The 27,054-nt window shown below is 39.3% G+C and overlaps 1 protein-coding gene across 1 annotated transcript in view; it reads right to left on the reverse strand.

The window, feature by feature from the left end:
- LOC126475228 (acyl-protein thioesterase 1) overlaps window positions 1-25,440 on the reverse strand; it is a 163,144-nt gene extending 137,704 nt beyond the window's left edge. Inside the window, exons 1-2 of the mRNA XM_050102906.1 lie at window positions 25,105-25,440; window positions 7,810-7,841 (exon numbers count right to left, since the gene is read on the reverse strand). Of these exons, the coding sequence (XP_049958863.1) occupies window positions 7,810-7,841; window positions 25,105-25,155 (83 nt within the window). The 5' untranslated portion in view covers window positions 25,156-25,440. The remainder of the gene's footprint in view (window positions 1-7,809; window positions 7,842-25,104) is intronic.
- Between the last annotated feature and the right edge of the window lie 1,614 nt (window positions 25,441-27,054).

Here is a 27,054-nt window from a genome sequence, read left to right on the forward strand (position 1 = left end):
GTTAAACAGATGGCATGTGTTTGTTGATGATAAATGTATTCTTAAATGCTAAACTGTTTTCAGTGTGGGGAGAGGGAATCCTTTAGTGTCAGGTGTAACAACATTTGAGACAGACTAGTTTTCTATTCTGCTCCTTTCTTTATCGACTTTTGTATGACTGCACTGCTGTTAAGATAAAATGGGAACATTAACGTAAAAAGGATTTATTTAAAAAAAAAAAAAAAAAAAAAAAGACACCCACCTTGAAGCTAATCTTCTAGATCCAGCAATACAATAAAGTACCCTGAATGTAGGATGCAGTAAGTTTTGTTTGTGGTACAACAAAGAATACTGGACTAAATGTTATTCAAGTGAGAGAGAACTTTGCTTATTCTAGGGACAAACAAGGAATTTGGTCCAGACAATTTGTGTGGGAAGGAGAGGATCCTCACTCTCAGGAAGATAAAAATCATCATATAAATTTTTTTTTAGTGTGCACTATCCCAGGGAGCGACCTCATAAAACACACAAAAATATGTGTTTAAAGTCGAATTTATTTCCCCTAATAACTCTCCCCTAACTCTCAAGCAGCTATTCCAATTTGGTTATGCAACCACTACAGAAGTAGTGCTGCTAAACACCTTTTCCAATACAAAATATCAGCTTAAGATTTTTATAAGCACCACTTCTCAGTTAATCTTTAAAATGTGTAAATTCCTGGGCATATAAATATCAATGCCTAGGCATTTATGAATTGTGGGCATTTGCCCAGGCATTTATTCTGGGTATCTGCCCCAATTTATAAATGCCCAGGGATTTTATACCACTATTCAACACATGAAAAAGTTTTATTGTTTTTAAAATCTGAGGAGAGAAATAAAATGTGTGTTAAGATGTGTTCTTTGTCAGAAGGTTAAAGAAAATAATAGCCAAATAAATTATTCTTTTTATCCAGTAATCATTAACACATTACAATACATAGGTGGTGTTCCTTATATTTTAGTCTTGACAGAATGTCTGTCAAAATATGTAAACCTATATCCCAATTAAATTAGCAAATACAAATACCGCAATCAACATCCTAAGAAATTGTGTCGCAGATGTATGCAAACCAAATCACTTACTCACTGATAGTGTGACACAGTTTATAAGTAATACTTTCAAAGAGTTTTTACCATGGGAAGGTGGGAAAATATACTTATTCCAAACTATCACCCACAATATAGCCCATCTGCAAGAATAATGAAACGTATGAAGATTATGTCATATGTATTTTTCTACTAAGTACATGGTTTGGGTGCAGATGATCTCAGAGATTCCAGTTACCTTTAATGAGTTGCCTAATTAGGGTAGAAGTGTTTAACAAAAATTTAATAGGAGAAAGTTGTGAGAGCTTATCCCAGGCAGAAATAAGGGAGGTAACAAATAGTGATTCACAACGAAAGGTAGGGGAAAAAAAATGCAATGTTGGGTGCAAGAACATAATTTTAAAGCAAGTGCACCAAATTTTAAGCTGGATGACGTGGTGATAATAAAAGCTTTTCATCCCAGTTTACCATCAAAGAAAGAAACAGGGAAGTTTTTCCACCATTATGAAGCTCTATTAAAAATTTTAGGAACTCCACATCCAAAGGATGTTTTCTTAATAGACCCTTCGAATGGTAAAGAAAAGTCTGTTATTCTTACATTACATTCTTCACTCCTGAAATTATCCCAGATTCAACCTATGATAACCTACTGCACCACACCCTCCACACAACAGTTTCCGCCCCTCATCCCATCAACTTCTCCCATCTCATATTCCATCATCCTCTTTACGTGCCACCCTCTGCCAATGCACCTGTCCATCTTTTCCCCTTCCCTGCTCCCCCCCCCCCCTTTTCTACTCCTCTCCTTTTTTTACTTTCCACCATCCCGACTGTGCCTAAGCGTCTCTAGTCCTTGCACGCCCTGCCAAACAGTGCTCGCTGTATAATACAGACATGTGTCCCAAGAAATGTGCCTGACATAAATTCACATTCTGTGTGAATTTAGCAGATGGACACCCACTAGGTATTGAGTTGTCTACTACATTCTTTCAGTTTTAGATTTCTGTATAGCAGTTTCTTAACCTTTTCCCTATCATTTTTAAATTATTTACTTCCAAGTAGCCTATATTTTATAAGCAACACAATAGGATAACTAATGCGTACACAGTGTGAATTAAATGTAACAGTCCGCAGCTCGTGGTCGTGCGGTAGCGTTCTCGCTTCCCACGCCCGGGTTCGATTCCCGTCGGGGTCAGGGATTTTCTCTGCCTCATGATGACTGGGTGTTGTGTGATGTCCTTAGGTTAGTTAGGTTTAAGTAGTTCTAAGTTCTAGGGGACTGATGACCATAGATGTTAAGTCCCATAGTGCTCAGAGCCATTTTTTTTTAAATGTAACAAAAGACAGACATCTGTATTTGGCAAACAACAGAACTTATCAAACATAGGTCTGCAGAAGGGCTTCAAACATAGGTCTGCAGAAGGGCTGCAAAACCTAGGTGAGTTGTTCCTTCTACATAGTACAGGTTGTTAGCTACGTCACTTTTGACATGGGAACTAAGGGGATATACCGTTAGCTAACAAGAGTAAATCTGACGGGCTAACATCCAGATACGATTGATGAAACATAGAATAGGAGGGCCTTCAGATTTACAGTATTATATAGGTAAGTCACAATTGTTTACAGAGTAGTACAATGAAAACAGCGAAGAAGGCAGATTATAAACCAGGTATGAATATAGTAGGAGTATGTTAACTCGATATATGTATAGAAGGACAAGGTAGAGCTATGCAAGATATTGATGGGATATTGTACCTTCATATGTATGTATGTATGTATGGTGCATTGGAAAGTATAAGTGCACTTAGAGGGAAAGGATGATCTATAAATGGGAAAAAAAAGAAAAACTTAAATAGTGACACTATCATTGTGGAGAGTTAAATAATGATGTAGAGAGAATCTTTCTGCAGAAAGAGATGTATGTTGACGGTTACTACATAAGTCAGTACTGTTAATGTCGAGGTTCCTCCAAAATGGCAAAGTAGATGAATTTACCTGAATTTATTACTTTGTTCCATATGGTACCTTAAAGATGGAATAATAGTGAGGCAAGTGTGAGTTTTGCATAATATTCTTCAGGATTGGAAATATAGATAACTGAATGTAGAATGATCAACAACAAAGAGCTGTTAATTGTTTGAAACATGATTCCTCTGATTCAGTAGCTGTATCATAAATTATGAAAGTACCTGATCAGGGAACCAGCCTCATAACAATGGATGATGTTCTTCCTGGAACTGACACGTGTCAATATCCCATTATAGTTTTGTAGAGTTTCATATACTCTTCCTAGGGGAAGTGTGAATCTAGTTTGCTACACTTTTGTATTAGAGGTATTTCTATTTTTTTTATTGCAGATAGTAAGTGACATGGTTGGGTTTACAGGTACAGCACACATCCAGTGATTTCCAAGTTTCCTCAGAGACTTGTCAAAACATTTTTGAATAAATGAATTCAAACTGTGTCCTTCTGAATAAAACACTAATCCTTGAACTCTTGATGGCTATCTCCACCATTGTCATCAAGAGTAATAAGCCACTGCTGACTACTAGGGCTGGCTTAGTGTTCAGCTTATATAGGTATGATTACAGCATCAGGCATCAATCAGAGGGGGCCGAAACGACGTGTGCGCATTAGGCACACAGCACACTGCAATTCCAGGACCAGGCACAAGAGGCCTGTGTCACATCTAGATATAAAAAGAAATAGAAGTCAGATGCTTAGAACCTGTAGGGAGGTGGGAGTGGCAGTTTCAAACTTGGCATTGGTGCCTCATGTCACTTGATGTCAGAGGTCCATTGGCAGACTGGAGATGCTGTGAGCTGTGCAACTGGCATTCCACACATGCGTCATTTTGGCCCTCTCCAACTGATGCCAGATGCTGCAATCATACCTAAATAATTGGAATACCATGCCAGTACCAGCAGTCATCAAAAGCTTGAGAGTTTTATTAAAAATGAAGTAGCTTGGAAACTGAGAAGATTTTATTCAGATTTCCAAAAGTGTAATCAGTATGGCTACTAAATCTGGAGTTCTTGAAGAAATAATTAGTTAAATGAAATGTGGGTGACTGGACTAAAATGTCAAATGGACTACATGTGCTAGTAACGGATAGTCCACTAGTATAAAGAGATATTGTAAAATTGTTTAATGATCCATACTGATAATAAAAATTTGTTATCTGAGTATTCATATTCAAAAAAATGATCGCCCGATAGTGGCATGAAGAGAAAGTGATGTTAGGACAAATACATACCTATGATTAATTGTTTATACGAGGGTGGTTTGAAAAGTTCTGGGAATCACCATGAGAGGCCAGCGAAAGTGCAACGAGTTGTTCACGTGATATTCATTGGACTGTTGCCCGCAAACATGTGCCACGTCAGTGCTCTTGGAAGAGAGCTGTGGAAGTGACATGGCTCTGCTGTTGTTCCCGTGTAGTGATATGCTAAGATGGTAGGGGGAGGGGGGGAATCGAGGTTCGAGCAGTGATTAAGTATTTCGTAAAGAAAGGTATGAAAGCAAAGGACATTCATGCTGATTTCCAGAATACACTTGGGGACTCTCTCTGCTCCTTCATATTCAGCTGTTGCCAAATGGACAAATGAATTTAAATTTGATCTGGAGAGCTTAGTTGATGATCCATGCAGTGGTCGGCCAAGATGTGTCACTACTCCAGAAATCATTGGGAAAGTGCACAAAATGGTCATGGAGGAATGCTGATTGAAAGTGTGTAAAACTGCTCATGCTTGGCAGATGTCATCTGAAAGGGTATATCACATTTTAACTGAAGAATTAGAAAGGAAAAAAATTATCTACAAGATGGGTGCCATGACTCTTGAAGCTGAATCAAAAACATGTGCCGTCACTATGGCAAAATTACATTGTTGCCACACCCGTCTCATTCACCTGATATGGCTCCATCAGACTTCCATCTCTTCTCACAACTGAAAATTTTTCTTGGTGGATGAAGATTCACTTCAAATGAAGAATTGATAGCCAGAGTTGACAACTATTTTGCTGGCCTGGAAGAAACTAATTTCGAGATGGGATCAAGGAACTGGAACACTGTTGGACCAAGTGCATTAATCTACAAGGACACTACATTGAAAAATAAAAAAAAAAGTTTCATTGAAGTAATTACTTTTTTCTATTCCATTCTGAGAAATTTTTAAACCCCCCTTGTAATTCATTGTGGGGCATTCCGTATCCTATAAACATGAATAAGTATGTTCACTACAAAGGAGATGCAATTACAGCAGTGATTTCTTGGCAGAACTGAGTGATGTGTGTATGTTATTAATATCACATATTGTAAATTTGAGTACAATCTGACTTGTGTAAAAATTTTGTGCAGTAATTTTTTTTACTGTATTTACTTATTTTTTGTGATTTGTGGCTACAAAAGGGTAAGAATTATCATATGTACCTAAGTGTAGTGAACATTTAATGTTTGGTGACAAATTATTATCTTTTAAATGCAAATATGCTTAAGTCCCCACCCCCTCCCTCACCCCTTCCCCAATTCCTCATCCACAAGGGCAATTTCATTTGGGATCTGTGGAAGGCATATTAACATATCTGTTCTCATTTTGTAAATATTTATTGTGTAATTTTGTTTTCTGACATGTTCTGCATTCCACAAGGTCTCCTCAGTGTGGATCAGTGGGGATGAAAAGTACATCCAATCTAATCATGCACTGAGTACACACAAGCTGTTCATACTTTTAGTTAACAAGGTCGAAACTAGTTTTGAACTTTGGAAGTTCAGTATTTATTTGCATTTCACAATAACGACACAATCATTCACCTCGGAGGAGGAATCTGTAAACATACTACTTGTTGCACAAGCATTAACCGAATTGACAAATGATGATCCTTATCATAAATAGTTTATTTAAGTAATTGTTTAATTGTATCTAAAAACACAGATGATGTGACTTACCGAACGAAAGTGCTGGCAGGTCGATAGACACACAAACAAACAAAAACATACACACGAAATTCAAGCTTTCACAACAAACTGTTGCCTCATCCGGAAAGAGGGAAGGAGAGGGAAAGACGAAAGGATGTGGGTTTTAAGGGAGAGGGTAAGGAGTCATTCCAATCCCGGGAGCGGAAAGACTTACCTTAGGGGGAAAAAAGGACAGGTATACACTCGCGCGCGCGCACACACACACACACACACACACACACACACACACACACACACACACACACACACACACACACATCTATCCATCCGCACATACACAGACACAAGCTTGTATGTTTGTGTTTGTTTGTGTGTCTATTGACCTGCCAGCACTTTCGTTCGGTAAGTCACATCATCTGTGTTTTTAGATATATTTTTCCCACGTGGAATGTTTCCCTCTATTATATAATTGTTTAATTGAATAGATTCATTGTCAAAAATTGATTGCTCTCATTGTTTTAAAGTAATGAATTGATATCACTTGCTATTTGGATTTGTGTTTTATTCATGTGCACGTATTCTGGAATGGACGGACACAACATGCCTGCAAGTCAGAACAACAATGAAGTCCCACAAGTTTGTAGTACCTGCTGGTTGGGCAGTTTATTCTGTTTCGTGAGATCCTGCCTTAGAGATATGTTGTGAGCCATGAAAGAACTGCCTTGACAATTCCAATGATGTCATGAGCACAGGATATAGCCCTTATTAATGTGTGTTTCTCTTTGGAAATAACGAACCAACTTTGTTATGCATGGTCACTTTAAATAAGAGTACAATATATGACAAGTGGTTTATGGGAAGAATTGTATTTATTATGAGAATTTGGGTGTTGGATTGCACTCTTCGCTTCCAGCAATAACTGCAGCAGCACTGGCGAGTGTGAACAAATAACAAGGTGAGCAATATTAAATAATAGCAGAATGTAGTTCCCAAGCAGACTTTTCCCTGCCAGTCAATATCAAGAAAAAGAAACAGCAGAACATCACGAATGTGATAGCTCCTTGCTACCAGTCAGTCACAATTCCACGCAGATCCACCTTACTACATTGATTCTGTACAAACAACTAGCACAAAAACAGCACTTCACTGTCATGACATACATCAGTAGTGGAGGGTCACTTGGCTGGCTGGTACCAGTTTTACACCATCTACAACACTGTAAAGAAACCAATTTGCTCTTTCAAGCTAGTGACTAATATTTTGTCTGTCTAGCTTATTCTGTTTTCTCTTATCACTTTTGAAAACATAATAAATATGGTGATGTTGATATCAATATTTGTAGGGTCCAGCTACAATTTGCATTAAAGTAATTCTCAACTAACTTTAGTAGTTGGTGAAAAAGACATGTATTAATAAGAATAATTGTGAATGCATTTCATTGGTGATGTTATTTAATGGTGCCTTTTTTGAGTTACAGATAAAATTTTGACAGAACGATATTAATATGACAACTGTGGACGACAAGGTTTCAAAGAAACAATAAGTTAACATCTACCACTGGGAAACAAATGTGAATATACAAAACTGTCTTCTCTTAATTAAGAGACTTCAATGTGTATTATTTATAGACGAGATTCACACTGTGAAACAAAATTTAATGCCATTCGGACAGGAGCCAAGGCTACACATGACATGAGCATTACGGAAATATACTGTATCATGATGGGTTGAAAACTGGTAAATATCTAAAATTCATATTAAAATTTGACAAAGATGTTTTAATCTTAGCTGTAAAGTTGACAAAAACAATTTCAGTTTAGTACTCACCCTGTATCACCAAGGCCATGTAGGAAAATAACCTAAAACAGAGTAAAGAGAATATAATATATTTACTCTTAAAGGAAAATAAGTCTGCAAATTATAGCCTGAAGGTCTGAAAGGCATGCCTGATTTTCCAAATGAAAATATTTCAATATTGGGGGAATAAAAATAAAAAGGTAATTAGTTATAAACAACAGATTACACCAACATAATTTAAATACAGGGTTGTTACAACTGAAGTTAAGTTTTCCTATTAACCATCGTCATGTGAAAGACGGAATACCGCAGCAGTGGGAACAGGAGCACAGTGAAGTACTCAGGGAAGAGAAATAACTGATAAGCATTAACATATTGTTTAACTTTATCATACAGTGTTCTGAGATTTGGTACATGCAGCATTTTAATTTCCAAAGGGACCTGAAGGAGGAGCATATCTGCGCCCGGACATTCTCGACCAATGCTCCGGAAACCACCTGACAGTGTGTGGTGGAGGGTACTTCTGGCACTACTAACTGATCCCTCATTCCCTCTCTTCCACTCGCGAATGACACATGGGAAGAGAGATTGTCCATAAGCCTCTCTATTAGCTCTAAATTCTCTAATTTTCTTGTCATCATCATTTTGCAGCATCTACGTGTGAGGAAGAATATGTTGTCTGACTCTAGAAATTTCAATAGTAAACCTCTCTGTACTGCATGATGTCTCTCTTGTAGCATCTGCCACTGGACTTTGTTGAGAATCTCTGTACTGCTCTCGCATTGACTAGATGAGCCCATATAAAACACTGCTCGTCATTGGATCTTCTCTCTCTCTCTTCTATAGTCCTACTTGGCAAGCATAACAGACTGATGAAAAATGCACTAGAATAAATCAAATAAGCACTTTTTAAGACACTTCTTTCAAGGATGAATTACATTTCCTGAAAGATTCTTCCTATGAATCACAGCCTGTCTTCCTAGTATTTGTTTTATGTAGTCATTCCACTTAAGGCTGCTTTGTGTAGTTGCACCTGGGCATTTTACAGTGGTTACAGATTCCCAATATTTGTCGTCAATGGTGTAGTTGTACAGCAGTGAACCACTTTTCCTATATGTGCCCAATATGTTACATTTATTAATGTTCAGGGTCAACTGTCAGAGCTCTGTAGACCATTCTGCAAATTGGTACTGTCTTCTAGCATCACTACTTTTTACAGACAACCACATCATCTGCAAACAGTTTTATAGAGCTTCCAATGCTTTTTACTAGACCATCTACATTTTACAAAGTAGTGGTCCTATCACACTTCTTTGGGGTGCTCCAGAAGTTACTTTTACATCTGTCGTTTTTGTTCTGTTAAGAGTGAGGTGTTGAGTTCTACCTGAGAGGAAGTCTTGAATCCAGTCACAAATCTGATCCAGCTCTTGGCACACTTGTATTTTTTCTTCTCTCTCTCTCTCTCTCTCTCTCTCTCTCTTCTTAATGGCAGTGTGGGATGATATCAAATGCCTTCCTGAAGTCAAGGAACACAGCATCATCCTGAGCACTGGCACCTACAGCACTATGGATCTCTTAGAGGAACAGAGCGAGCTGAGTCTCACACGATCTCCATTTGCAGAATCCATATTGATTTTTTATGGGGGAGATTTTCAATCTCCAAAAATGTCGTAATACATGAACAAAAATATGTTTCATAATTCTACAACAGATTAACGTCAATGATATAGGCCTATAATTATGAACATCTGTCCTCAGGCCCTTCTTGAAAACTATAACGACCTGTGCTTTTCTCCAGTCACTAAGTACTTTTCATTGCTCCAGCGAACTATGATAGACTGCTGCTAGAAGAGGAGCACATTATTTCACAAAATTTTTGTAGAATCTTACAGTTATGTCATCTGGTTCCAGTGCCTTTCCACTGCTTGCCTCCCTCTTCACCGACAGTTTTAGGATGTGCCTGATGATCACTGTTGAAGGGTATGGAGGTAGCCAGGTTCTAACACATCTCTAGTGGGTAGATGACAGGTAGGGTCAGTCAATTATGTTTTTGCCTGGCATCATATATAGATCTCTGATGCCTCTTATCATCATCAAGAATAATTTGAGGGTTGTGCAATATTTCCTGTTTTGTTAATGTGTTTGGTTTTCAAGACAATGCACAACAGCACACAAGCCCTCATACACTCCACATTCCAGGAGGCAGATTTCACCTGAATGATGTTTTCGGTTTGTTTAATGCATTCAACATTGTTGTTGTCAGCACCATTACAAATACAACAAGAAATGGCCGTGGTTTAAGTATATAAAACACAGACATGCCAAAAGCTAGAGAAGATAATTTTGCTCTCTCTCTCTTTTTCTCATATTAGCACACACAATCAACAGCATAAAACTGAACACTTACCAGAGTCCGTGCCTTAAAATGTACTACTACAAATGATTACCAGACCACAAAAGCCATGGAACAACAAGTCTGGAAATGATGGTTGGCTGATCACTTGCATAACACGTGGATAAGCCAGCCAAAATATCAGGCACAGCACAATCTCAAAACATGCACCAAAATCGTCTAGTCATTTAAAATGGAGGGGGTCTGCTAACAAACTATCATATGTCTTTCTCATGATGTAAAATACACTCAGTTAATATGTGACAAACTTCAATCAAAATACCACCAGCATCACAAACTGATGGATCTATAAGTCTTATAAGGAGGGCATGAAGAATCAAGGGGCTGTGCCCTATTCAAAGAGATGTTAAGCAGGCTTCAACACATCTAGCTAGTTGGAAGGATGTACACCATGACATTGTAACCCCTTGTATTGCTCTCAACTTGTTATCCATCACGCCCTGCAATTCTTCCTCCGATTCCTGAACAGTGGCTCCAACTTTAAGTGTCCCACTGCACTTAGTGCCAATGACTGAGGCAATGCTGTTATTCAGGGCCTGTTGTGCCAGGAGGCAGCACTGACAAATCCGGAATGTTGGGTCACCAGCCTCTGCACACCAACTCAAATAGAATGGTCCAGTGACTCCAACTGATATCCCAATGCTCTCAAGGCAGACAACATATAACATCTTGAGGTAGGAAGCATGTGCTAAAATATTCAATGAGCTGATGCTTTTGGTTAGCAAGTCTTGTAGGTGTGTGAGCCAGGTTAATTTTGAGTCAAATACATTGAAGGAAAAACTCGCAACACCAAGAAGGAGTTGTGTGACAGACGAAAGCTGGTAGGTGTGTTACTATACCTGAAAGATGATGTCTATTCAAATTTTGCACCACTTGCATAAGAGTGTCACTGATAGCGCCACTATCAAGATGCAAATCAGATTTGCTTTAGATATATGGTCACGAGTGTTAGTTACCACTGAGGTTGGACATGGTGAGCTGATGTTAGTCAAGAATGTCTGTAAGGTGAGAAAGACGTCACTATCAACACCTCACTGAGTTTGAATGAGGTCATGTAATAGACCTACACACACTGGATGTTCCTTCTGCGATACTGCAGGAAGACTTGGCAAGAATGCAGCCACTGTACACGATTATACATTCTCATGACCGTGGCTACAAGCAGTCGCAAGAAGACTGGGCTACTAACAGCCATGTGGCACTACCAAGAGGGAAGACCACTGTGTCCAGCATATGGCTCTATGGCATCCTACTGCATCGGCAGCAGCAATTTGAGCAACAGTTGGCACTACTGTGTCAGAATGAACTGTTACAAACTGGTTACTTCAAGGACAGCTTTGAGCCAGTCGCCCTGTAGCGTGCATTCCATTCATGCCAAACCATCACCATTTGCAACTTTGTTGGCGTCAAGCAAGGGCTCATTGGAGGGTAGGGTGGAGGTCTCTTGTGTTTTCTGATGAAATTTGGTTCTGCTTCAGTGCCAGTGATGGCTGTGTGTTGGTTAGGAGAAGGTCAGTTGAGGATCTGCAACCAGCCTGTCAGCGTACTAGACACCCTGGGTCTACAACTGGAGTTATGGGGTGTGAATTTGTACGACAACAGAAGCACTCTCATGGTTAACCCATGCATCCTGACTGCAAATTTGGATGTCAGTCTGGTGATTTGACCCATTTTACTGCTATTCATGAACAGCATTCCAAAGGGTGTTCTCCAACAGGGTAACACTTTCTCACATACTGCTGTTGGAACCCAACATGCTCTACAGAGTGTCGACGTGTTGCCTTGGCCTGCTTGATCGGCAAATCTGTCTCCAATCGAGCACATATGGGACATCATCAGATGACAATTCCAGCGTCATCCACAAACAGCATTAACCATCTACGTATTGATTGACGAAGTACAACAGGAACGTAATTCCATCGCAGAAACTGATATCCAGCACTTGCCCAACACAATGCATGCTCTTTTGCATGCTTGATTTCAATGTTCCGGTTGTTACACCGTTTATTAACATACCAGCATTTCACATTTGCAATGGCTTATCTCATGCTTACATTAACTTGTGATCTTGCAATGTTAATCACTTAACTATGTTATCTAGACAAATGTATTCCTGAAATTTCATTTATGTACATTAATTGTTTTTTGATGTTGCGATTTTTTTCTGTCGGTGTAATAGGCCAAAAAGTGCACATTCTCCTTAAAATATAATATATTATCTCACATTGTGATCTCTGGTTTGTTAAGACTTCAACAATCATGGTTAAAATTGAAAAAAAAGCAGTCTTCTACATTGATAGCCTAAAACCAGTTTTATAGGCCACAGTTTCTACCTCTTTATGGTAAACTGTAGCGGCCTTTGTTGTCACTGAAGGATCAGAGAAGTGTAGAAGATCGTGAGGTCATCCACAAAGAACATTTATTAGGGCTCCTGAATGCAAAGAAGATGCCACTGATCGGGACTGCAAACAATGTCATACTTTAGTACACTGCCCTGGGTGACCCCAGTCTCCTGAACAAATTGGTCAGACGAGGTACCGTCTGTGCCATACAAGGGAAGCACCTGTCCTCGAGGAAGATTTGAGTAAGAATAGTCAGATATCCACGTAGTCATGATTCATGAAGTTGATGAAGGATGATGCACTTCTAAGCGGTACCTTACACTTTTTCACAGTAAAAAACCACAGGTGATATGGTTTTTGCTTAAGAAAGACTCCTGCATTGCTGCCTCAAGTAGAATTAAGTTTTCAAGGGTGGAGTGGTCATGCCTGAAACTTACTGGCAGTGGCACAGATTATGTTGGCATTCGCGGAGCCAGACAAAAGGATGGTCGACCATGCACTCTAGAGTCTTACCCTTACTTACTTACTCACTGGCCATACCGGACTCGAGAGTTCATTACCGCAGCGACGTATTTTCGCCATCTGTCCATGTCTTGGGCTACTTCCTTCCTTTAACCTTCAGTACCTAGGCTCCCCAAATCAGCCTTCACATTGTCCTCCCATCTATGCCTCGGTCTCCCCACAGGACGTTCTCCTTCTAGGTGCCCTACCAGTACTCTGCGCGCTGCCCTGCCCTCATCCATTTGAACTACGTGACCCGCCCATTGCAGCCTACGTGATTTAATAATACTGATTATGTCAGGGCTTGAATAGAGTTCGTGAACCTCTTCGTTATGCACTTTTCGCCACTCTCCGCTAATGTCATCCCTTTTTGCTCCGAAAATTTTCCTCAAAATTTTGTTTTCAAATACTCGAAACAGCTTTTCATTTTGCACAGTGAGAGACCAAGTCTCACACCCCTACAGCATAACTGGTATAATAACAGTTTTGTATATTCTAATCTTTAAATTCCTAGACAATATCCGTGATTAAAGTAATCTATTCAGTGAGAAATAGCACGCATTTCCCGCCCGTAATCTCTTCTTCAGTTGAGTCAATCTCATTTCTCGAAGTGATGTCTATGCCTTGATTACTTAAATGTGTTCACTTTTTCAAACTGCATGTCTCCAACTCTTAACATTTCCTGATCTACTGCTGTTGGCATTCTAGTAGTAACCAGGTATTTAGTTTTGTCTTCACTTATCCTTAGACCTACATCTTCACTAGCCTTGATTAACGCATTCGCATTTGCTGTTACAGATTCTTTCCTATCGCTAATGATGTTTAGATCATCTGCATACCCTAATATCTTAATATTTCCATTTAACTCCACACCCTCTGAATTATCTGCTGCCATTCGTACAATATATTCTAGGACTAAATTAAAAAGTAGTGGAGACAGGGCATCTCCCTGCTTAAGTCCGTTCTTTATTACAAATTCTTCTGACTCCAATTTCCCCCACGCGTACTCTACCTTTTGTGTTTTTCAAACTCGTTTCTATAAGCCTAACATACTTCTATGGTATTCCAAGTTCCAAAAGAATTCTGTGCAATTTTGATTGCAATACTGAATCATATGCTTTTGTAAAATCTATGAAAAGATTATGAACGGGTTTATTGTATTCCCATTCCTTTTCCAAAATTTGACGCAGGGTGAATTTTTTGGTCTATAGTTGATCTGTTCCTCCGAAAGCCAGCTTGGTAATCCCCCACAATTTCATCTGCATATGGTGTAAGCCTGCTTAGCAGAATATTTGAGAAAATTTTGGAACATACTGGTAATAGCGATATCCCTCTACAATGACTACAATCCATTTTGTCACCTTTCTTAAAAATTGGGATCAGAATCGACTCCTGCCACTCTTCAGGTACCATCTCCGAGTTCCATACTTTAGCTATCACTTTGTGAACTACTTCCACCAATTTTTTTCAATTTGTTGATTGCATCTCTTACTTCCTTTAACATTGGCTCAGGTATCTGGGGTTCTGCTGTATGTATTTCGTACGCCTGCTCTTTTCCTGCTTCCTGGTGTACAGAGTCTTACCCTACAGTTTGTAATGGCTAAACCCCAGAAACTGTTAGGGTTGGTTACCATAAGGGAATTAATGTTGCCTCATTCCAAGTGGCAAGGTAGTCCATCAAACCAGATCTGATTGAAACAAAACAGGAGCTCGCCTTTGGCTCCACGGCACGAATGAGAGAGCTTGTCAAAAGGAATCTGATCCCGTCTTGGAGTAGTGTTTCTGGCTATGGAGAGAGCCGATTCCAATTCACACATGGGGAATGGGTGATGGATTTCCTCATTACACGAGACGAAGCGAAGTTTCTTCATCTCCACAATTCGACAGAATGTCTGGAACTCAGGAGTTTGTCAAGATAATGCAACGACTGTAAAAAAGTGTCCAGCTAAAACCTGCCCCATGTCTTTAAGCATGTCTACCAAGACCTCCTTTCTCAACAAGGCCATAATAAGAGGTGGTGTAACGCCCTTACCTGAAATAATCCTTACCAACTCCTGAACTCCTATAGGGCAAGTGGACCGATTAATGTAAGTCACAATTTCCTTCTAGGAATTCCTCTTCTGTTCTTTTATCACTCATCTTGCTGGTACTCTCACAATTCTAAAGACAGGACAATTTTCTGCAGTTGGATGCTGTTAGAACTTCTGGCACCTGGCTCCAACTGCTCAGTGACATTCTTTGTTCCATGAAGGAACAGGCTGTCATCTGAGGTGGTTACCAGACTGGGAAATGGAATCTGTGGAAACTAAGTGGATCACACTAGTGATACTGTGCACCATCTCCTGGGTACACTGCTGTTTCTTTAGGACAGCCTGCTGTCGGTATCAAAACCAATCTGACCTCTGAAGCAACAATCTTTGCAGTCTCCTGGCAATCCCCATCACAGTAGGCTGAGCATCTACATTGGAAAACGGTCACAGGAATGCAGATATGTGCCCACTTCCCACTAAATTAAGTCTGCAAGAGCTAGGCAGCAAAAACAAAGGCCAATGGCTGAAGACGGTCCCGTAGCTGTAGAAAAGTGTCCCATCTGACCAGAGTTAAAAAGGCAGATACACTATAAATGGAGGGGTTGCTTGATAATCCGATCCCTGGGGCATGTGGCAGCAGAGCTCCACAGAACACTGAAGACACCCATGAGGAAGAATGGGTGCAGGAGTGCCTGGAAAAGCTCTGTCAGTATATCTGCATCCGATCTTAGCATGTACGAGAACTTTCACTGAAACTGCTTGCACAGCCATGGTACGAGGGACAGGAGCAGAGGAGCATCGGTCACTGACAAAACAGCCACGCCACTCTTAGTCCTGTCTCCAGTATCATCATCCTTCCTGAATGGGTGGTAGCTCCTTAATGCAGGTGTGTTTGTGACTAAAATGAATTTTTGCAAGCAGATGCAGAAAGGTCTCTCCTGGGTCGGGAACTGCAGTTCTTACAAATATGATCAGTATCCATTTCAGTTCCACTACAATACAAAAGCCCCTGTGGAAACCTTTGACTCATGATGGTTTTCCTTGTCCTTCTGCCTTGAGGGCAGTGTCTTACCTGAGAGGTAATATGGTGCCCATCTCTTGTTCCTCCATGCTTCTTAAGCACCAACACAAGAGAAGTAACCAACGATGGAAGTTGCATAGCATTAAAAATTTTTTAGCTTCATCATAGGGCTTGCACCTGGTAACTTTCAACCCCTGAATTTCCCTTTTCTCATTATAAACTCCGTACTTCCTGTTTAATACTGGGTGTTCCCTGAAGCAGCTCATACATTAAATGGGAAATTTAAAAGAGTCATGTTATTAATGAGCTGGTCCTCCACAATTTCCACATGCAGCCATTCTACTACATGCCAAGTTGGTATGACCCAATCTTTGCCATTTAATGCATCCCACTATGTTGTATTTAGCCGGGAACAAATGGCTGAACTTTAAGATGTATATAGCCTGCAAGAATATGACAGGTTATTTCATAGTGTTGAAGGTTAAAATAAATGTTGCAGTTTTTTCCAGAGTGCCACTGACTCTCCTCATAGTTCTGCACTTCTGTGATACCCATGTTTTTCCACTCTCCATGTAGTTCATTAGGGTCTATCTCTATTATCTCTGAGTATGTAACTGTCACACAAGTTATGGGTGTTCTGCCATTCAATCACAACAGGGTAGTCACCAAAGGTCTTGCATCCCAGAAGTTTATGTACTTTGTGTGATGGGGTAGTTTCAACTACAAGTGTTCCATTATGAAATCATTTAACACTTACCCTCCAATGCCTTGTGAGTTTTTCAGGAGACCTCCCCAAAGGTTCCCTCTGTTTTCTTGATTATGACAAAAATGTTATGCCAGTCTAGTGCCCTGTTACTATAATTCTGAGACTACTCGGGCAGACTGACCAACCAAGCTCTCTTTGTTGGGTGGCTGTATGTACTAGCTGTCCGCACGCCTGTCTTGTCACAAGTAGGTCCAGGTTGAAGTTGCTCCACTGGAATTGCAAAAGCTACTGGGGAAAATAAATGTGACCCCAAGGCAGAGTCTCGTGCACCTGAGCATGAGCAATACAGATTTGTCTGGAAGTATCATGTTCGATTCGCCTGGAAATATCATGTTCCCCCAGTCAAGATTGACACAGTCCTCTGAAAATCCTAATCGGTTGTTGATGATCATCATCATCATGGGCCTCTCCTTGACAGACAAGCATTTGCTAAGTATGAAACTTCCTGGCACATTAAAACTGTGTGCCCGACCGAGACTCGAACTCGGGACCTTTGCCTTCCGCGGGCAAGTGCTCTACCATCCGAGCTACCGAAGCACGACTCACGCCCGGTACTCACAACTTTACTTCTGCCAGTATCTCGTCTCCTACCTTCCAAACTTTACAGAAGCTCTCCCGAGCTTGAGTCTCGGTCGGGCACACAGTTTTAATCTGCCAGGAAGTTTCATATTAGTGCACACTCCGCTGCAGAGTGAAAATCTCATTCTGGATTTGCTACGTAGTTGGCCTCCAGGAGCTTACACCAAACTGCATCCTGCTGACCTGGCAAATGGAGTAGTATGTTCTGCACTGTATTTAAAAATGGATTTTGTCGTGACATGTTCACAAGGTCATTATCCTGGACTAGTGTTATTACATGGCAAGGACCAGTTGCCACAAACTTATTGGATTTTGCAGCATCTCAATGTTTCATTCATCATCATGTAGTGCACTTAAGAGTGCCATACTATGCCTTGGAACCTGATGCCATCAAATTTCTTCCTCCACGAGAGCAATGATGCAGTCACCATTTGCCTGTTGATGATGAGGCATGGTACATAATTAATATGATTCAATAAAGTAAAGTGGTACAGGTATTTGACCTGGCTTACGTGTTGTCATTGGCTATTATAGAAGAAATGGTGAGCTTACAGACCTAACTCACTGCAACAGACTGTCAGCCTGTTACTATACAGTATCAATGAAACTGTGCAAGTAATTCTCACATATTACATTCAACAGAGGTAGTAAATTAAACTCTGAGGACAATCATTCTCCACCAGAAGAGATTCACCGATTTATAGCCAAAATTCCATCACACCTTCTGTGGGAAAATTAGCTGCACATCACTGAAATGTGCGACATTACACAATGGATTGTTGTCCTGGAGAAATGTGTGTCTTATGGCGGCGAGGGAGGAAGGATTCACATGGACTCTAACTGAGACACTTTATACAGGGTGTTACAAAAAGGTACGGCCAAACTTTCTGGAAACATTCCTCACACACAAATAAAGAAAAGATGTTATGTGGACATGTGTCCCGAAACGCTTAATTTCCATATTAGAGCTCATTTTAGTTTCGTCAGTATGTACTGCACTTCCTCGATTCACCGCCATGATTTCATACGGGATACTCTACCTGTGCTGCTAGAACATGTGCCTTTACAAGTACGACACAACATGTGGTTCATGCACGATGGAGCTCCTGCACATTTCAGTTGACGTGTTCATACCCTTCACAACAACAGATTCGGTGACTGATGGATTGGTAGAGGCGGACCAATTCCATGGCCTCCACACTCTCCTGAACTCAACCCTCTTGACTCATTTATGGGGGCATTTGAAAGCTTTTGTCTACGCAACCCTGGTACCAAATGTAGATACTCTTCGTGCTCGTATTGTGGACGGCTGTGACACAATACGCCATTCTCCAGGGCTGCATCAGCGCATCAGGGATTCCATGCGACGGAGGGTGGATGCATGTATCCTCGCTAACGGAGGACATTTTGAACATTTCCTGTAACAAAGTGTTTGAAGTCACGCTGAAACGTTCTGTTGCTGTGTGTTTCCATTCCATGATTAATGTGATTTGAAGGGAAGTAATAAAATGAGCTCTAACATGGAAAGTAAGCGTTTCCGGACACATGTCCACATAACATATTTTCTTTCTTTGTGTGAGGAATGTTTCCTGAAAGTTTGGCCGTACCTTTTTGTAACACCCTGTATACAGGGTGTTAAGAACCTGTCTTAGAATCTTTTAAGAAAGTTGCAGGAGAGATTGTGCTGGGAAATAATTGCCCAAGAAACAAAATTAAATATGTTGTGTCATTTCCATGTTATTTAGCATTGTAGTAAGCCAATTAGGTAGTTGTGTGTGCAAACTGAAGCACTTGCATGCACTAAAATGTGGTAATGCACAGGCTTCTGCGAGTCAGTGAGTTACCACTTGTTGAAAAGCTCATTACCAGCTAAAATGTCTCTCTTTTTTTTTTTTTTTTTTTTTTGAGGAAACTGAACAAAGAACACATTTCGCAACACTGCCTCTGGCAGGTTGCTTGAAATTGTGTGTGAAATGACCTGATTGGCTAACTTCAATGCTAAATAACTTTGAAATGGTGCAATGTATTGACTTTTTAACCTTGCCAGCTGACAGTCGAGCCTTGACTTTCACTGATGCTGCCTCCCCTTTCCTCCGTCACTCCTTACTGGCTTGTTTGGATTCTGGAGTGTAGTTGTGAACCCATGTTTCATCGCAGGCGACGATACAACTCAAAAATGCATCACCTTCTACCGCAAACCTTGCTGTAAGCCTCTGACAGACCTCCAAACGTCTCAACTTCAGATTTTCAGTCAAAAGTTTAGGGACCCATCTGCAACTCACTTTACGGAACTGTAGGTTGTTTGTGATGATTGCCTGACAGCTCCCATATATTATTCCAACTTTTTGTGCAATTTCTGATACTATCACCCATCGATCATCATCAACAATGCCTTTAACCGCACAAATGTTTTTGTCTGTAATGCTGATCCAAGGACAGAGATTGTGTTGCTGATTTTCCACATGTTCTTGTCCTTCCTTGAACTTTTTATATCAGGCAAACATGTGTCCTTGATAATGTTTTATCACCGAACTGCGAAGTCAATCTCTGGCAAATTTCCGCCGCTGTAACTCCTTCACCAGCAAGAAATTTGATAATTATGTGTTGCGTAATGAAAGGGTGCCCCAGTTGCTCAGACGTCATGAGCATTACTGACGAAACGGCGGGACATATCTAACAGCATGCTCTCCTCACTTCTAACTGTCCCGCCTAAGCATGGTAGAAGCGTGGGGCCAGTCCTACTAACTGATGATGTTCAGGAACAAAAATCCTGTTTATATTTGATGCAGTATAATATCTTCCATCTCACCTTCATCTACATCCTCTTCCATTTCTATAATATTGCCCTTGTGTAGACCCTCTAGAGATTCCATCCACCCTTCAGCTTTTCCTTCTTCGCTTAGGATTGGTTTTCCATTTGAGCTCTTTATATTCATACAAGTAGTTCTCTTTTCTCCAAAAGTTTCTCTAATTTTCCTGTAGGCAGAATCTATCCTTCTTTCCCTAATTAAGGGAGATGAATATTTAATAGTCATGGGGTACTGGAATTCAATAGAAGGAAAAGGAAAAGAAGGAAAAATAGTAGGTGAATAGGGACTAGAGGAAAGGAATGAAAGAGGAAGCCACCTGGTGGAATTTTGCACACAGAGCATAATTTAATCATCACTAATACTTACATTAAGAATCATGAAAAAAGGGTGTGTATGTGGAAGAGACCTGGATACACTGTAGGGTTTCACATTGATTATATAATGGTAAAATAGAGATTTAGGATCCAGATTTTAAGTTGTAAGACATTTCCGGGGGCACATGTGGACTCTGATTTTAATTTATTGGTTATGAACTAAATCCGAAGAAATTGCCAAAAAAGGTAGCAGGTGATAGGGAATACAAATGTGTGAAAAATGAGACTGACAGGAAGTGCAAAATGGCTAAGCAGCAATGGCTAGAGGACAAATAGAAGGGTTTAGAAGCATATATCACCACGGGAAAGCTAGATACTGCCTATGGGAAAATTAAGGAGATCACTGCCGATTAGGCCACTAGAAAAATTTTATCACTTGGTGCTATGGAACAGTTAGCTCTCACAACACTGTACTGTGTATAAAAAGCTCCACCTTTCTTTTCAGATGTTCTGATGAGTTAATTTCTAAATGCATCAATAAATGTGAGCTACTAAACACAAAGTGAAAAAATTTTTCTAGCACCTTGTCAGCAGTGCTGCAAGTAAAAAAAAGAATTGTTGGACCCTTACCAAACAGGATTAACAAGGGATAGTGACTTATTTACAAAGAAGTGCAGCATGAATCATCAAAGGTTTGTTTGATGCTAGGAGTAGCACAGGTGTTGAAAGAACTGAAGTGACAAACACCTGAAAATAAGACAAACTATCCCGAGAAAGCCTACTTACAAAGTTTTAAGGACCAGTTTTAAACTGTGAATCTAGGAATGTACAACCACCCCACATATATTGTTCCCAAAGGCATGGAGACAACAAGATCAGATTAACTCCAGAGAGCACAGAGGCGTTTCAACAATCTTTCTTCACACGCCCCATGTGTGAATGGAACGGGAAGGAGCCGTAGCAACTGGTATATCCATGCCTTTCACAGTGGTTTATAGAATATGGATATAGATAGAGATGAAGATGGCACTAAAAACTGACAAAAAGAATATGGAGAAGCAATCAGAATCAGCAAACACGAAAATTCTGTTAGAATATCAAGTGAAAGAACATTTAAGCTCTTTCAGGTAGCCTACTTACAAAGTTTTGTGACAAAAAATGGAAGCTGTGTGGGATAAATAAGACGTAGAATATTTATGAGAGAAACAGCTTTTGAAAAGAAGGAAGGTTTGTGACACCAAAAATAGTTATGAAAGAACTTAGAAAGTGATTCTCCAAAAGTTTTTTTCTTGAATGTAGTATTACATGTCAATAAAACGTGGACAGTTAAAGAAAGGAGGGGGAGGGGATACTTGGTTAGTTTTGAAATTTGGTTGAGGTGAAAGATGCTTAAAGTGAAATGGACTCTCATAATGACAAATGAGGAAGTAGTTTTAAGAATAGGAAGAACGGAAAATTAGTGAAAATGATGAGTACGAGAAAAACACCTCCACTGAAACACATTATGACAAAACTGCCCACAATGCACAGTTGCCAACGGAAGTTTGAGGGGAAGAGGGGGAAATGAAGCAGACGACTTGGAATCATGGATGACACTAACAATAAACAAAGTTACAAGCAAGTTAAGGAAGATGTACAGGACAGAGGAAAGCGAAGAGCTTGATGTGCCACAGAAGAAGACTGAGTCACTTTGATGGCTGTGTAATTCTTTTTCCAACTAAACTTTCTTAGATTCTCTTCATGACAGTTCATATTCTTCCTTCTATTATTGCACTTATGAATATAATATTTCCCAACTGAAATAGATATATGACAAATTTCGTCAAAGAATGGATGTGCAGTGCAACTGTTTATTACATACCCATTAGCATAACTATCTGATTATGTGAGTGTATGACTTGCACATAATTCTAATTACTTTTCTTTGTATAACGTATATTGTTTCTATTAATGAAGAAGTACAAAAAATTAAAATAAATGTCTAATCCGACAGCAGTTAGTGAAAATAAAAGAAATTTTCATCTCTCTCTCTCTCTCTCTCTCTCTCTCTCTCTCTCTCTCTCTCTCTCACACTCACACTCACACACGACTACTGGTATGCCGTTTTTTTTTTTCCCCTCCACATTAAAGGATGCTTACCTTTATCTCCAAAATTTAAAGTAAACATTTTAGTGCACAGCCCATCAATCACTTCCACAAAGTAACTATAGCACAATCTTGTCAGCTACCTCTTTTCGTTTCATGACACTACTGTCATCATAGATGATGCACTAGTTTCTGTTCTCATTTGCACAAAAATGGCAAGTCATTTCCAAACACCATAGAGTACAGGATTCACGATTAACCATTGTGGAATGTGAACTGTAATTTCTCTTCATACAGACAATGCAGTCTCTCTCTCTGTGAATTTGTGTGTCCTTTTTCCTATATGAGAAGGAAACCAGTGATGTGCTTAACAATTATTTCATAAAACATAGTTTCTGTACAGAACGTCACGACTTCATAGAACAAGATAAGCTGGACAGGTCATAAAACATCAAGGAATTTTGTAATTTCATCTGAGTACATTCAGTGAGTGTTTAAGTGAGCATCTCCCTACATCATTCGTTCTGAAACAGAAACTGTTTCCCACTGTTGCAACACTTTAAAGTGCCTTAATGGAAATATTATGGTTCAATGCCATATTAAACCTTACTGCTCAGCTGCTTTATAAGCCACCTCCATTGGCTAGTAGTTAGTGTTGCTGGTTAATAAATTGGAGATCCCTTGTTCAAGTCTAAATGTCGACCCAACATTTTTTTGAGATGGAAAGGATGTTAATGTCAACACAGCATATACAATATATCTTGGAATCAATATGGAAGAGGCACAAAATTGTCCATCACCTTTTTGCTAGAACCATTGCAGCATCCAACGTAAACAACTTCGGAGCCTTATAGAGAAACTAAATACATCTAAACCTGGTTTTCTAATGGTCTTTTGAAACACAGTGCATTAACATGCTGAGTGCCACACACTTAGTGATCAATGTTTCATCACCAGGCCAGGCACACAGAATTACATGTGAGGCTCTGGTGTGGCCACTGGTATCAAACAATGGTTCTGCTGAGGTCAACAATGGGCACATTGAAGTCAACCGGTTAGACGTGACACCTCTTTGCTAGGCTGCTTTATTTGCTCATTTTGACTGTCTAAACCAAATATAGATATCAGCTATGTGGGTACAGTGCTTTACATTGTTTTGGCCATTACTCCCAAGATGTTTGATACTAATACCATAGATAGTTTTCTCACTGGAGTACGTAAAGTAAGGAAATCTGAATGGTTAACGTATTGTAAAGAATAGTTATCAGATCTCAACAAAAAATAAATAACACAGCTAGAAAGAGATAAGTGAATTTGCCTTTTAAATTTAATCTTATAAGTTTGCCAAATGTTGCATATTTATGAAGCCTACTGGAAGGACTGGATACAAATTAATCATGTAAGTGCTCATTAAGTGGAGTACAAATTGGTGACAAGCACATCTAAGTTTGTTTATGTAAGCATAAAAGTATATGTATATAGTAACACATTTATACATTATAGTCAATTCACCATATATTGCAAGTGATTTATATTGTGAGCAAAACAGAGGAAAAAATGTAGTGCTTGTTGTGGAAGAATAGTTAGTGACAAATTTCATTATGGTATGTTGTCTGTTGGTCTATTAGACTACTGTCCTGTCATTTTAATCTGTGCGCAGCATAGGTTGTGCATTACTCTTACCCACAAAGTTTTGTTAGCACAAATAAATAACACATTTTTAATGATGGTTAATTATTAGTGGTGCGAACAGAGTTACCTTCCAACAGCTACTTCTCTCTGGTAATGTACGATCTGACTGTGTTTAGATCCCTGAAAGTGCTCTGCACATATCACCTCTGTGCAACACAATGAAGGGATGATAAATATATTTCTATTCAGATGGCTAGCAAAATTATGTGTAGACACGAATCGGCCAATGTCTATTGTGCAATACAACCAACAAAGTTTTAAAATGTTCAACTCCTTGAGGACTGAATTTCACAGCTAACAGTACACTATAGTGAAATTTTGATATTACTAATGCAGTTAACAGCACAATAAAATTATTTACGACCAAACGCACAGTTTAACGTGTAAATTTGATGTCTACTTGGAGGAACTAATGAGTGTATTTAAGAAGTGCAGAATCTTTGCAGGGGGAAGCAGAACTGAACATGTTTGTGCTACAAAAAAATAAATTACGTACGCGTCTTCATCGCAGCCTTTGTACAGACTCGTTAATCATTTGCTTCTTATGGCTAATGCGATCTTCAAAATAGTGAAACTGTTAAAATTTATTGTGAACAGTTGTCACATTATCGTAACCTTATTTGATGGGTGTAAAAAAAAAAGAAAAAGGCTTTCGAGTATTATTTTAAGTTATACATGTCTGTTAAGCAAATATGATACATGAGATTTGTTCTTCTATCAATGTATAAATTTCAAGGATAGATTCATTCTAAATCCGCGTTATGACACTTACCGTGGCCGTATGCTTCGCGGTGGCAGCGATAATGACCGGACTTCCAGCCATATCAATTTTCCTGTTTTATTTATGATCTCTTATGTCGGCTAGGTGCTTCAGTTACTATTATACGTGAACACTGACGGACGGTACAAAATATCCGATAACAGTATGTATAGTTTCAGAAGGCAGATCTCTTACTTCTCCAGGCTCACGAATTGTCTAATTCAACTTCACGGAAATGCACATGTATTAACCTTCATACACATTTTATACTGATAGTAGATCGTCTGCTGTTATCTTTCCGCGAGACAAATTTCTACGTAAAATGTAATGTTGGTACCGCTACTGCGGATTTCAACACTGTCAAGCAAGCAAAAAGAAATCAATTTTCGCAGGCGAAGCAAGGAAAACAGCCGCAAGATAGCAGAAGCAGAGGCAATTATATTAATTCGAATATATGTTACATCAGAAATAGAATTTGAAATACTTACAAATCTTTTCAATTATTAATATTACAAAGGCCCTACGCAATTCTTTTCTGTATTTCACCCAACGATAAATAACAAATATCTTGTTTCACCTGACAAGGTGGATTATGTCATCTCACGACGATATTAAAAATTCTAAACCGCTGTAGACGTTTCTATGTTAATTTTACACCATAAACAAGTTTTACTGTCTGCGGCGAACTGAACAACGGGAATGAGCAGTTAATGTTTATTCTGGTAACACAGCCAGTGATCCCATATTGTCGTTGTGGTGATGATTGTAGTTATCTTCCCTTTGCCGATTTATTTTGTAATTAGTTAAACATCCCTGAAGGGATCTATGGAAACCGGCAAGATGATATATGAATAAAGGTCCCGCAACAGTTTGTAGATGGCTAGATGCACATGAACAGTGGCGGCCCCTAGTTAGCAATATGTGGACCTTCTGTGCAGTGTTCATACATTTTTAACGTATCTTTCACTGCCGTATAATAAGTTAAAATAACGTCTAATAAAATCTTATTTCATAATTAAAGCTGCAACAGAGGCTATGCACTTTGATTTGTGTACAAACCTCACACAAAAAACATCAGCTACAATTGACGTTTATCAGCTCTGTTCAGTTAACGAAGATAAAACACTGTTCAGACAAGTAAATAAATAATGCTAACGCTTATTTTGTTTCTCTATCCAATTTGAAAATGATTAAACCTGTGGAAGGGGGCGGGGGGGGGGGGTGTACAATAACAAGTGAACACCATCTGTTCGTGCAGATGAATGCTATTTCGATTTGACATCAGGTCGTTTCGAGTATGTTCGGCTCGCCATTCTTTATGTGATTTTAAGGCGCTTCTCCGTACTTAGTTACGCACTGATGGGCTGGATAAGCGTTTAGCATCACTTACGCTATAAACAAACCGGAAGAATACCTTAGGCAAAGATGCTTCTACATTAGAAAACTATTACGTAGATAGAACCTGGACTAATACATCCACTAGTAGATTGTACCCAAAGAGATATCTCTCTGACTTAACACAAGCTTATTAGAAAGCAAAGAATTAATTAATAGACATCCTGTTCAGACAAAACGCACACAGAAGGATATTTATACAAAAACTAAACATATTGTAATCATTTTGCGATTTTTCGATTGTAGGCTGATCATGGAAAATTATGGTAAACGCAAATTGGTTTTAAAGGGCCACACAGCTGAGTCAGCTATTTTTACATTTGCTGAGCACACAATAAAATATTTATAATGGTAAAATATCAGCAGCTGGGATCTTCTGCGACTTTTTGAAGGCATTCGACTGTGTCAGTCATAATAATCTATTACAAAAATGGCGTTTTTATGGTATCTGTAGCGAATGACATGCTTGATTTTATTCTTACTTAAGAAACAGAATTCAGAAAGTTGTCCCAGACTGTTTGAGTAGAAAGAAGAGGAATGCCACATTATCTATATGGGTAGCAACTG

Source organism: Schistocerca serialis, chromosome 4 (assembly GCF_023864345.2).
Source record: "Schistocerca serialis cubense isolate TAMUIC-IGC-003099 chromosome 4, iqSchSeri2.2, whole genome shotgun sequence".
Lineage (NCBI taxonomy): Eukaryota > Metazoa > Arthropoda > Insecta > Orthoptera > Acrididae > Schistocerca > Schistocerca serialis.